The sequence below is a fragment of the Anolis carolinensis genome, chromosome 1 (assembly GCF_035594765.1).
Source record: "Anolis carolinensis isolate JA03-04 chromosome 1, rAnoCar3.1.pri, whole genome shotgun sequence".
NCBI classification, from domain to species: domain Eukaryota; kingdom Metazoa; phylum Chordata; class Lepidosauria; order Squamata; family Dactyloidae; genus Anolis; species Anolis carolinensis.
Genome location: NC_085841.1, coordinates 302,342,704 through 302,356,840, shown reverse-complemented (window position 1 = coordinate 302,356,840; position 14,137 = coordinate 302,342,704). Strand labels below are relative to the sequence as shown.

Here is a 14,137-nt window from a genome sequence, read left to right as displayed (position 1 = left end):
GAGAATACTTCTGTAATGACCACCTCTCCAAAAAACATATGCAGACGTAAATCCGGCTTAAATCACTAACAGGATGCCAGCCAGAATTTTCAGGAAGGTTCAACTTCACTGGTTAAAAATACATATGCCCCAAATCTAATATGCCTTAGGGAGCAAGATGTCTACATGAAGAAATACAGGTCATGCCTAAAAAAATAAGGAATGGAAAACATGCAGACTTTACCATCAGGCAGGTCCCTGTCTGTGTGGAAGCCATTTTGTACGGCCTTGAAACCTTCCCTGTTACTAAAGTTTGTAGCTTCTGTAATTGTTGGAGGAGAGTCCTAGGAAATAAAAATTCCTTTTTAACATTACATGAATATACTTTTTGAAACTCAAGGCAATTTATTGAAATAAAACCAAGATCAAAGAAACTAAACATTCAGTGTCTTCAGAAAACAGTGTGACAAGTATGTTCATCAATACAGAATACTGATACACTGTAATGTAAATGTATATAATGTATACTGGAGCCCCCGGTGACGCAATAGGTTAAACCCTTGTGCCTACAGAACTGCTGACCAAAAGATTGCCGGTTTGACTTCGGGAAATGGGGAAAGCTCCCATCTGTCATCTCCAGTTTCCTATGCAGGGACATGAGAGAAGCCTCCCACAGGATGGTAAAACATTCAGGCTTCCACTGGGCAACGTCCTTGCAGACGGCCAATTCTCTCACACCAGAAGCGACTTGCAGTTTTCTCAAGTCGCCTGTGGCACAGAAAAAAAATGTAAATGTTAACTAAAAGTCCTTTTGAACATCTAAGCGCTTAGTAGAATCCTAAACAAAATACAAAAGAGACTGCTTGCCAAGCACTAATACTAAATTTGTACAGATCCTTTACATTTAATATAAAAGAAATCCTAGAAACTTTCCTGCTATGATGGCAGGATTCATGGTTTGTGAGCAACACTGAAATGCACATTATCATATCTGTTGCTGTCACTTTAATATTCTGAGTTTTTGTTGATAGATGTTCCCACATATGTTCTCTTTGAAAATGCATGGCATGCATTGTCGTAATGTCATGTAATTGCTCCTCTCCACAGTAAACCATACATTTAAAGCTGGGCTGAAATATGTACAACTGGAAGTAATTTCACAATGACTACTTCAAGGTACGCAGACAGTAGTACCAGGGAGGAAGGGAATGAGAGGGAGAAAGATCTAGTGCAGCAAAAAATATGGAGAAATTACAGATTTTGTGGAGTTTACACGCAACAGTTCATTGTTTGTCCAGCAGATGGCAGGCATTAGCCATTCTCGCATCTACTACTACGTTGCTGAAAAACATTAAACCACTGGAAAAACAAAACAGAGAATGTGTTTGATGCTTCCCGGGTCTCTAGGGAGCATCTTCTAACCGGAAAGGTAAGGTCAGAACCTCCTGTTAGGCAATCAGAGGCAATGAATGTGACAAAGAACCTTTGAATGAGGGCAGAGGGGCACCCAAGGGCCTGAAAAGCTCAAGCGCAAGGTCAAGTACGGTGGTAAGATTAAGTGGGGGGACAGAGCCAGGATAAAAGGGCCATTGATTATCGTTTTCCCTGTGTGACCGGAGCTGTACACATTAAAGGAATCTCTGCATCCAATTGAAAGAGCTTGAAAAGGGAGCATCTCAGGCTGTGTCTGTACACATATAAGGACAAAGCGTGGACAGTGCTGAATGCTGCTCAGGCAGTGAATGTTTCATTCCTGTTCAAAAGAAACCAATTCTTTGGGCAAGGGGGTTTCCAGATAGAGCCACAGCAATACCATGGATTGTGCAGGTAGCTGCCCATCTTATGGGAAGAAAGACCTCTGCATCTTTTGAAAAGGCACTCCAGGTACTTGCATGTACTATGACTAATGCTCTCCATTGCCAGGAGGATCACATGGACACAGAAGTTACGTGGGGACACACAGAAGTTGTTTCCAGCCTTACCTCCTACAGGCAACTAGCTAAATTATCTATGGCAGCCTTCTGCAACCTTTTGTTTTGGACTACCGCCAGTTGTGGTTGGGGAAGACTGGGTGTGTGCGTGTAAGCAAACAAATCCACAAAACGGCAAGTTGGGAGGCAGCTGCTCTGTGGTTAATAAAAGTCCAGAGCCTGCTTCAGTAATTAAAATCAGAAGTGGACGTATTGGACCATGGGTTTCTGCAAACTTTAGGTAAAACAGAACAGGGAGGTTGGTAGTAATCCACTTCGAAGTGGAAGGTGAACTCTTGTTTCTGACTGTCAACAGTACATTTATAAAGAGGAGGAAAAAGAGGTGGTGGTGGTGGTGAATGGCCTGTTTCCTGAGAGTTGCTTTGCCCAGATTTTATCAATTAACACTTCATTCTTGTTTCGCCCTTCACAGGAGGGCAGGCAAACTCCTCCAGTTGTTTCCTCACATCAGTACATGCAGTGGATTTATTTTTCTTCTCAGGAAGCACAAGAGGAAACTAATTATTGGGGCAAAGAGGCTGACAGATAGGAATATGGACCCCTTGGACTGTGCAGGTAACTGCTCAGTTTATGGTCAGAGTCTCTTTGTTATGCAACTCCAGGTACTTAGATGAAGTTGTGGCACATAAGGCAGGAGCCCCTGATGGAGCCTAGGCCACCCCTGATTTAAAGGCAGAGGAAAAGAGTACATGCTAGTGAAGAGCTTGAGAAAGTTAACTTTTTGGACTGCTAGTTGGGTATTTGGGGAGTTGTGGTTTTAAAAAAGTACAATTTCCAAAGCTTTGGACAAGGAAGACTAAAATGATCAAGGGTCTGGAGAACAAGCCCTATGAGGAGTGGCTTAAAGAACTGGGTATGTTTAGCCTGCAGAAGAGAAGGATGAGAGGAGACATGATGAGAGCCATGTATAAATATGTGAGGGGAAGTCATAGGGAGGAGGGAGCAAGCTTGTTTTCTGCTGCCCTGGAGAGACTAGGACATGGAACAACGGCTTCAAACTGCAGGAAAGGAGATTCCACCTGAACATTAGGAATAATGTGTTGTCGAAGGCTTTCATGGCCGGGATCACAGGGTTGTTGTATGTCTTTTGGGCTGTGTGGCCATGTTCCAGAAGTATTCTCTCCTCCTCTCTCTCCATACCTCACAACATCTTTAAGATTGCCTGCCATAGATGTGGGCGAAACGTCAGGAGAGAATACTTCTGGAACATGGCCACACAGCCCGAAAGACATACAACAACCCATTAGGAAGAACTTCCTCACTGTGAGAGCTGTTCAGCAGTGGTTCCACTCTCTGCCCCGGAGTGTGGTGGAGGCTCCTTCTTTGGAGGCTTTTAAACAGAGGTTGGATGGCCATCTGTCAGGGTTGCTTTGAATGAGTTTTTCCTGCTTCTTGGCAGGGGATTGGACTGGATGGCCCATGAGGTCTCTTCCAACTCTATGATTCTATGATTCTAAGAGTTCGCTTAGACTACAGAGCTATCAAACTGTATCTGGCACCAGTCTTTAGGATTCTAGACCACCTGCATACAAAAGTTTAACTTTTGAAAACAGGCCTTTCATAAGAACTCCATTCTGTAGCCATAATTGCCTTCCATAGACTGCTCATGCTTCTTGGGAGCACTATTCTCTCTTCAAAAACCATAGGAAAAGGACCCGTGGAACAGTAGGGTCTCCCTCACTGTTCTTATCTGCATCCAGGAATATCAAAAGCTTCAAATGACACCCAGTTCAATTGGCTATATTCCATCTTTACATGTAGCCCTTCCTGTGATACCACCCTAGAACAGAACTTTGGGTGGAGGGCAGGGAACAAGCACAACACCCCATGGGAAATAAGAGAAATAAAACATATCACCACCTAAAACAGTGGTTCTCAACCTGTGGTTCTCTCCATAACTCCCAGAAATCCCAGCCAGTTTACCAGCTGTTAGGATTTCTGGGAGTTGAAGGCCAAAACATCTGGGGACCCATAGGTTGAGAACCCCTGACCTAAAAGATCTCCCTGAAACCATTAATGGCAAGAGTCTGACATTACTTCACTTTACCAATAAACCCTTTCAAGAGATTAATTTTTGACTGTGGTATTTCTGGAGCTCGCAAATCAGTACTGCTACAGCTTTCTCTCTTTAACTCAGTCCCACTTGACTTGAGTTTCTTCCCTTCAGAGCTGACATTGATGATAAGCCTCATACTAGAAGCCATTCCTAGGTAGATTTTAATTAAGCTGACAGACAAGCAGACCCAAGGCCAAGAGGACTACTGAGAACAGGAAGAGCCTGTCAGCTTAAGAAGAGCTCTGGAGTCAAGTTCAGCAACAGAGCTGAAGTGCTAGAGTTGAGAATGGGATCCACTAATCATGGATTTTAATCATGTCAGAAGCGACTTGAGAACATACTGCAAGTTGCTTCTGGTGTGAGAGAATTGGCCGTCTACAGAGATGTTGCCCAGGGGATGCCCAGTGTGTTACCATCTTGATGGGAGGCTTCTCTCATGTCCCCACAAGCTAGAACTGGCAGATGGGAGCTCACCCTGGCTTGCAAATTCGAACCGGCAATCTTCAGGTCAGCAACCCAGGCTTCAGGTCAGCAGTCCAGCCAGCACAAGGATTTACCCATTGCATCACCATGGCTCCAGAATCCACTATGATGGAAGGGAAGGACAGAGAGGAGAAGCCTGCCAGTCTCTGTCTAACTCAGCTGAAAATTTCTTTTCTGTGTCCCAACGCAAATATCCTTGTTGGCTAACCATATCCAGCTGACTTGCTGTTGCTATTGAAGGAGAAGGAAGAAGACCCCAAGACATGAAGAACAGCTCAAGATCTGCCAAGAAGTAAAGGAGCGTGTTGATCTTCACTTTCTCTGTTTGTTCCCAGCATCTTCCCGAACTTCCTGCTTGGCAGCACCTTTCACCCAAACACCAACATTGGTCCCACTCACCTATTGGCATTTTCTAACGTCTCCACTTTCTTCCACAATTCATTGTTCTCAGATGTATATGATTCAACTCTGGAAAAGGGAGAGAGGAAAAAAGCCCACTTTAGACACTTTTCCCCAAATGTCCACACCTTTTTTTTTCCAGAATCTGCTCCATAAGGACCAGACATGAAGTTAATGGGTACATATTGGTTCAGTAAACAACAGCTGGGACAAAGCTCAAATAGCTTTTCATCTGAAAATTGGATTATCTGAATTTTCTGTCTAATTTTCAAAACAAATCCTAAATGCAGGCTTCCCAAACTGTGTGCCTACCATAGGCAATCTGTATTATTATCAGGTCAACAATGTTTTTTGGGGATTAATGGCATCATAGTCCAGAGCAGGCATGGGCAAACTTATGGCATCTAGGTGTTTTGGACTTCAACTCCCACCATTCCTAACAGCCTCAGGCCCTTTCCTTTCCCCCCTCAGCCGCTTAAGCGGCTGCGGGGGGAAAGGAAGGGGCCTGAGGCTGTTAGGAATGGTGGGAGTTGAAGTCCAAAACACCTGGAGGCCCCAAGTTTGCCCATGCCTGGTCCAGAGTGTCTACAGAGCACCTCAAATAGAGAAAGATGCCGTGCTGATTACAACAGAGAGACAACCACACACAACACTCTTTCCCCCAAAATGCATATACTTTTTGTTTATATCTCATCTTCCTCTCAATGAGGCTCATGATGAGTTAAAACAACAATCAGCCAAAGTTTAAAATAAGTAAATACCTATATTAAAACATTATTTTAAAACAGTTTTTAAAGGCCCTTAAAACGATTAAAATTGCACCCCAATTCAAATAATTTCTTTTCACATGGCTGATATGCAGGTGCCTAAGAAAACAGAAAGATCTTCAATAGTCAGTGGAAAGACAACAGATAGCTATTTAACATTACAGTTCACTGAGAAACCCTGGCACTGAAACCTGGAATCCAAAGAGGAAAAACTTCAGATGTAGCTGAACTAGCAATAGTCCTGGAATAATTATCCCACGTGAGCCCCAGATAATTTTGGCTTCTCGGGAAGTTATGCAGGTCCAATGGATGATCTCTTTTGGCACAAAAAGAAGAGAGCTGGGCACTCTTCTGTGCCTATCCCTCTTTTCTCCACAACAGCTGTGATGAGAGAAGATGGCTCAAACAATTGTTTCAAAGCAGATAATCTGGATTTTATATAGCAGTGTAAAAGAGGCCTTAGTCCTCCTTGATAGAGCTTTACAGTATCTACTCCTGCTCCGCAATCTGTTAATGTTTAAAGTTATACGAGCCTCATCTTATATAACACCTGGCAACATATTCACTATAGACCTGTGAAGCTGGCTAGCCTAGCCTAAGATAAGCTAAGAAGATGATGGCTGGAACCAAAATTGTCCAATGAACTGCATGGATGAAGAGAATCCTGAACCTGTGCTTGGCAGCTGTGTTGGACTGGATGAGGGCGAACAAATTGAAATTGAATCCAGACAAGACAGAGGTCCTCCTGGTCAGTCACAAAGCCAAACAGGACATAGGGTTACAGCCTGTGTGGAATGGATTTACACTCCCCTTGAAGACACTGGTTCCCAGCTTGGGAGTGATCCTGGATTCACTGCTGAGCCCGGAGCCCCAGGTCTCAGCGGTGGCCAGGGGAGCTTTTGCAAAATTAAAACTTGTCTGCCAGTTGTGCCCGTAACTTGGGAAGTCTGACTTGGCCACGGTGGTCCAAGCTCTTGTTACATTCTGTATAGATTACTGCAATGTGCTCTATGTGGAGTTGCCTTTGAAGACTGTTTGGAAGCTTCGACTGGTCCCATGGGCAGCAGCTAGGCTGCTCAGCGGAGGGGCATAAGGGGAGCATACAACTCCCCTATACTGCCAGCTCCACTGGTTGCCAGTCTGCTACCGAGCACAATTCAAAGTGCTGGCTTTAGCCTATAAAGCCCTAAATGGTTCTGATCCAGCTTACCTGCCCAAATGTATCTCCCACTATGAGCCACTTGGAAATTAAGATCGTCTGGGGAAGCCCTGCTCTCAGTCCCGCCTGCTTCGCTACGTGGCTGGCGGGGACGACCGGGCCTTCTCAGTGGTGGCCCCTCGGTGGTAGAACTCCCTCCCCAGCGACATTAGATCGCCCCCCTCCTTTCTAGCCTTCAGAAGAAAAGTAAAATCTTGGCTCTGGGATCAGGCTTTCAGCGATTAGTACATTGCAATAATTGACATGGAATATGTAGAATGATGACAGAATGGCCTTGGACTATGATTTTTGGATGACATGATTTTAATGTTGAATGTAATGTTTTTAAATGTTTAATATGTACTAATTTTAATTACATTTTTAAGTCTACTGTTTGTATATGCTTTAAGGCATTTAATAGCTGCCATATGTAAGCCGCCTTGAGTCCCTTGTGGAGTAGAGACAGGCGGGGTAGAAATTGGGTAAATAAACAAATAAATAAACATAATATCCTTTTCATTTACACATTCACTCCCAAAGGAAGGTCAGTGAGATCATAGAGAATGAATGAAGAATAGTGTATTTGGTAGCAAACTCAAGACCACTGACATCTCACCCTGTAGCAAATCCCATTGATGGAAACAGGCTTTAGGGAACAACTCTGGCTGGTCTTCCATCTTGACTCAACAATTTACAGAACTTGGGAAACCACAGTGTTAACTTTGAGATTTTTAAACAGCTTACAGAAAACAATCTTCCCTCTCACATTCATGTGTCATTTACATAATGGGAATATGATTTTATTTTAAAGTGCACGATAAAACACACAACGTTACACACATTTATTTATTCAATTGACATCCTACTCTCTGGGAATCTGGTGGCCTTCATAAAGCATTAAAAAAAAGATTTTTTTATAATGTTTATATAGATGAGTGGCACTAAAAAGACTAACACATACATTATCCAGCCTCCCCAAACTAATTTCCTTCCCAAATAGGTTGAATGACAACTTCCATCATTGATCACTGTGAATGACAGGAACTGTATTTCAAAACATCTCCAGAGCATCAGCTTGAAGAAGTCTGACTAATGCTTTTATGGATTAGAGTCCATCAGAGTCACAAAATGGGCTTGTTTTGTGTTTTAGTTTTTTTAGTTTTTTTTTACAAAACATACTATTATTTTGAACCACCTTGAAAATTATTTTGGAGAGAAAAGCAGAATATAAACTGAGAAATCAATAAATAAGGTATTCGGGCAGTTACTGATCCCTAAAAGAAGAAACATTTGTATGAGGTGTCACATAAAAGGGATGTGTGCCTTTTGAAGAGGTTTGCCATCTTGCAGATCCAGTAATCTTCAGTATTCAGTCAAGTGCAGGAGAAACCAGTGACCTTGCCAGTCTAAAATTAACTTAAAGAGGTTGCTCAGAAAGCAGAACCAACTTACTTTTTCTCCAGACACTCCACATATTCTTTCTTCTTCCTCCGACTCTCCTGAGCAGAAATCTGATGAATGAGGGTGGAAATATTAATGAGGGTCAAACTAAATCGGATACAGTAATTTCTGACTTAGGTTGGATCTATATTGCCATATAAAGCAGTTTGAATCTGCATTATATGATCAGTGTAGGGACCCATATAATGTCGATTAACTGCATTGAACTGCATTATGTGGGTCTACACTGACTATATTATGCAGATTCAAAATGCAGTATATGGCAGTGTTAATCCAACCCAAGATACCTTATATACTTTTGATCATTTAAAAACAAGGGGGGGGGGGCATTTGACTCAGAAGCATTGCTTTTCCCTGCCCCTCGAAGTTATTTGCTTTTTCTGGGCAATACTGGCAAGTAGTTGTAATGGTTTCAAATAGCAGCTCCAAAGGGACATGATTAAAATTGGAGAAAAAATCAAGGAAGAAAACAGTTAAAGGCCCGTTTGTAGCCCATTAAGCACAGTCTAACATGGGTTTCCTCCTGCTGTTTTACATTTAATCTGTAAAAACCATGGGAGTTTGTTCATGGATTTTCTGTTTTATGTAAAGTTTGCTGTTAGTCAGATCAAAAGAAACTGGCCCAGATGGACTAATGGTAACACAGGAGAAGTATATTAAAACTATGAGTGCTAAATATTACCAACACTATCAAAGACAATGTGTTTCTGAATACCAGTTAGTGGGGAACACAACTTGGGAGGATGTTGTTGCCCTCAAGTCTGCTGTTAGGAAAACATCTGCTAGGAGGACATTTTCCCCTCAGGCCATCTGGCTGGCCACTGTGGGAACAGAATGCTAGACTGGGTAAATCTTTGGACTAATCCACTAGGATTCTTCTTCTTCTCATGTAGGGAAGTTTCATATGTTCATGCAGATGAGCATGTGCTTTATGTGCAGAAATATCTGAGCTTTAGTTGCTGTCATCTGGCAAAAGGAATGGGAGAACACCACCTATAGACAAAATGGATAATTCTGGGGTAGACTCCTAATCTGAATCAGTACACATTAGCTTCCTGTATTTCAAACTGCAATGCTAACCCACATTAAAACTATGACTATGTCCTCTTTGCACCTCATCTATTAATAGGACTGTACTCTACCTAGGTTTAAAGCAGTCACAATATTTAGTGTTTTGAGAAGAGATGCTGTTTCAAAGTGGTGAAACGTGTCTTTTGCATGCTTGTCCTTGTTTATATGTCTTGCACTTAGCATGCTTTTTTTGACTGATCAGATGAAAGTCAGATAAAAGCTTAATTTGCAACTAGAATGGCTGAGGCATATATCTGTGAGGAAATCCTGTGGCAGAGAAAATGTGTTAATCTCAGGGAACATGATTAGATTGACCCTGGGATACCATCTATAAAGTTCCCACTTACATCAACACAACTTTTTAAAAACAATTAAATGTTGATGAATCAACTTTAGGTTATGATTATAATGGAAACCAACTTGTAGACAATGATCTTTGTAGATCAGAATTTCTAAAACCAGCTAACAAAATTTATGCCAGATGGATTTCTTGTCTAGGATGCTGCTTCTGAGTCACAGTTAGTATGAGGCCTTGGTGCATACTGTATGTTCATAAGATGGAAACTCAGATTTTGTAATGATCCATAATTAGCATTAATATTCATTTAGCTGGGAAGCAATTATTCTTCAACAGTTATCTGAGGAGACCAACCATCCTTACCATCTGTTATGCACTGGTAACCTTAAGGCTGGACTTCTGCAATGCACTTTACATTATGCTACCTTTGTACCAAGTTTGGAAACTCCAGTTGGTTTAAGATACGGCAGCCAGATTAGTTACAGGAACATTCAGGAGTGAATATATTATACACCACACTGAGTCACTCGACTGACTGAGTCCCCTCGGGGAGACAGGGAAGGATATAAATAAAGTTTTATTATAATTTTTTATTAATTAGTTTCCGGGAAAACTACAAAGTGTTGGTTTTAATCTTTAAAGCCCTGCATGGTTTGGGTCCAGGTTACCTACAGGATCATATTCTCCTGTACAATCCACCCCAAACATTTAGGTTCTCTGGAGGATGGCTATTCCAGCCAGCCAGAACTCAACTGCCAACCACCACCCAGAGGACCTTTTCATCAGCTGCCCCAAGATTGTAGAATGACTTGCCGGAAGAGCTCTGAGAGCTAAATGAGCTGTCAGAATGTAAAACACAACTGAAGATCTATCTCTTCCGCCAGGCCTACCCAGCCAGTTTTAATCACAAAATTTAAACTTGCATCTTATGTGTCAGCTTTGTTCTGTGTCTTTTAATAAGTATTTTGTAGAAATACGTTTTAATATGTGTATTTTATAAGATGTTTTAGATCAGTGGTTCTCAACCTCTGGGTCCCCGAGTATTTTGGTCTACAACTCCCAGAAATCCCAGCCAGTTTACCAGCTGTTAGTTTTTCTGGGAGTTGAAGGCCAAAACATCTGGGCACCCACAGGTTGAGAACCACTGTTTTAGATGTTTTTAGCGATTTTGTAACCCGCCTAGAGGAGATGTGGATAATAATAATAATAATAATAATAATAATAATAATAATAATAATAATAATAATAATTGCCAGTTTGTAAATGAGTAGTAATATACTGAAACATGTTTTCATGAATGATAAAGTTATCCCTATCTTTAATTACCATTTGATGTATTAGTATAGCGAACATCGGGGAGGGTAAAGAACTATTTGGTTTTCTAAATTCTGTAGTTGGGAAGCACAAATGTTTTCATCTTGTGAAATCACATAAATGGCTATAAATACCCCAGATATATCTCAGGAACCTAATGCAGGAACAGATACAACCAGTGTGTATTGTATACTGTTACACTAGTGGGGGATGAGGCAAATGTCAAAAAAGGGACATGAATAACACATGAGTGAGATTGGACAGAAAAACAGACCTCCTTAAGTCAAGACAAACCTTGATAGAGGTTGAGGTATTTGTAATGGTAGTTCTCAAGGGGGTTTCAAATAACCAGACAATAACTCCCACCGCTAAGAGTGTTTTTCTTTTTCAAAAAATATCAAGATATAGCAGAAGAAAAAAATCCAAATTGATGTGTGTGCTCCAATACTTGATTTCTTTGGCCACTCCTCAGTGCCGCTATATTTTAGGGCAGTGGTTCTCAACCTGGGGTCCCCAGATGTTTTTGGCCTTCAACTCCCAGAAATTCTAACAGCTGGTAAACTGGCTGGGATTTCTGGGAGCTGTAGGCCAAAACACATGGGGACCCACAGGTTGAGATCCACTGTTTTAAGAGAATTATAAAAGATAGGTAAAATCCAGAAAGTGAATACACAGCAAGCACCAAATGGCAATTCCCACCACCAAGCAAGATTCCTGAAACACTATACATAGAAAAAAGTAGGTATCAACACACATTGGGGGGGGGGGGGGAAGAGACTATGAACCTGGGAAGGTTGTTGTGCATCCCGTGGTTACGTACCTTGTTCTTGATCTTCCGTCGAACTCTTTTCAGTGCTTTCTCCTCTGCTTTGGTGAGAGGAAGCTTGTTTGGGATGGGATAGCCCTCAGCAACCAGAGTACGTTTCTCCTCTTCAGTTAGGAGCAGGGGCCCTGAAGTCCCTTGTAGCTTCTAGAAACAAGAAGAACCACCTTTTCAGAATATAGACCAAGAAATACTTTACTGTGGGGAAAATGGAATCCCCTGCCAAAAGGTTTCACCAATACATGGGTAAATAGGGAGTGAGTAAATTGGAGAAATGGAAGGAGATTCCTGGTGACAAATTAGATTGATGGCTTAACTCTGTGCCCATTACTGCACATTCAAAAACAACCAGTATCTCAGTATTATACTACAGCCTGAGACTTCAAAGTATTATATGATTTGAAGTGATGGTGGGGAAATAGTACTCCTTAACTACAGAACATAATAAACTAAAGAGTAGAGAATTTTGTTTGTCCCCTGGGATATTGTAGTTCTCCAGTCTGTATGAATCTTGTGACACAGGCCTTTAATAGACTTATTGCAGTGGAAGTTTTCATGGATCATAGTCCTGCTCATCAAAAATATAAAGTACTGTCTTCAGTTAGTGGGAGAAGGTAGAGGAAGAGAGAAATGTAAACAATCAATGGAAGAGATAACATCTGGGACATCTCTAGCTGAAGGATCTATCCACAGTTGTAATAATGGTTCAAAATGCAATCTTCCTAAGTTGCTATTCTACTAACACGGCTGACAGGAGGAAGAAACTATAGTTCTCAAGAGGAAAAATTCAATATTGTGGATAACATTTAGTTACTGAACTAGAATTTAGGAGTTTAAGGTGCCCCATGATTTTGTAGCAACTTTGAGACAAAGAGAATAAAATTGGTAGCATAAGCTTTCACCAAAGTAAGTCTACTTCCATCAAAGGCATGAAGTGACATTCTATGTTTGTTGATGCAGCTACTTCTGGTTTCTATATTAAGTATGGTATTTGCAAGAAAACAGACTTTGTATTAAAGGGAGCACTGGCTGCTGAGCTGAAATGGAAAGAGAAATCCAAAATGGAGTGTGAAAAACTCCCTAAGAGAGAGTTGCAGGCTTAGCAACTCCCCCTTACTAGATGTGTACACATTTTAACTTTGATACATGTATGTGTATATGTGTGGGCAACCATGTGTGGGCCAATATGCGTTCATCTTTTAAACTGAAAAAAACCCCATAGTAGCTAACATCAATAATGAAAAATATATTCTGTCTTTTAATGAACTGGAAATGGTTTTAACAGCATGGAATAATTGCATTTTAATAGAGAGAGAGATGATATACATATACAGAGAGATAGAGTGAGATTTTAAATGTGCAGTAATTGGTATTGGTTTTAATATTATAAGCCATTTTGAGTCCTACTGTTGAGAAAAAAATGTGCAGAGGGCCCAAGCTAATTAACATTTTGAAAAAAGTTAAAAGAACTGAGAGTAATATAGCAAATTGGTAATTAAAATGAGTGAAAATGGTGTTAAGAAGTACAACATTTAGACATAAGGACTATTGGAATAAGAATGTTTTCATGTGACAGCAAAATATAGCCAAAGCAGGGGGGGGGGGGGGCAATAGATCTCATGGGGCAAGTAGTTCTAAATTTTAGGCATCAAAATGTCTTGTTGATCATGCTCCTGAGCTCAATGACATAGGAGCCACTAAGCTCCACTATACATGGATGACACCCTGTCAAACTTTGTTTTCAAGTCACATAGAACCAATGTTGGCAGAACTTAATATGTGCCTCAAAATGGCATCCTGCATATCAGACTTCCCCAGTCTGCTTTCCAGATATGTTAGATTGTAACTTCGTATCATCTCCTGACAGCATGGCCATTGATGAGGAAATGGAGTTTCAATCTAACACGTCTGGAGGGTTTCAGGATGGAGAAGGCTGCTGTATATAATCCTGCTGCCACGAAATATCACTCTTTTTATGTCCTCAAGGCATAGGTTGTATCAGTGCAAGTTGAGCATCCGTTATCCAAAATGTTTGGGACAAGAAGTGTTTTGGATTTTGGAATTTTGAATACCTGTATTTGCATACATAAATCCAAACATGAAATTCATTTATGTTTCTTGTACATCTTATACCCACAGCCTGAGGTTAATTTATACATAACTAGCTTTGGGGTCTGGCGATGCCCAGGTTATTTGAAAAAGGCACTGTTTGTTTTTGGATGTTAGGTATTCTCAGTTTGGTGTGGGTGAATTACAATTCCTAGGTTTCTCTGGATGCAGGTGAACTACAACTCCCA

At 41.2% G+C, this 14,137-nt stretch overlaps 1 protein-coding gene across 1 annotated transcript in view; it reads right to left on the bottom strand.

The window, feature by feature from the left end:
- Positions 1 to 14,137, bottom strand: part of creb3l1 (cAMP responsive element binding protein 3 like 1) — a 100,915-nt gene that overhangs the window by 11,750 nt on the left and 75,028 nt on the right. Inside the window, exons 6-9 of the mRNA XM_008104748.3 lie at positions 11,838 to 11,987; positions 8,326 to 8,384; positions 4,909 to 4,977; positions 224 to 323 (exon numbers count right to left, since the gene is read on the bottom strand). Of these exons, the coding sequence (XP_008102955.1) occupies positions 224 to 323; positions 4,909 to 4,977; positions 8,326 to 8,384; positions 11,838 to 11,987 (378 nt within the window). The remainder of the gene's footprint in view (positions 1 to 223; positions 324 to 4,908; positions 4,978 to 8,325; positions 8,385 to 11,837; positions 11,988 to 14,137) is intronic.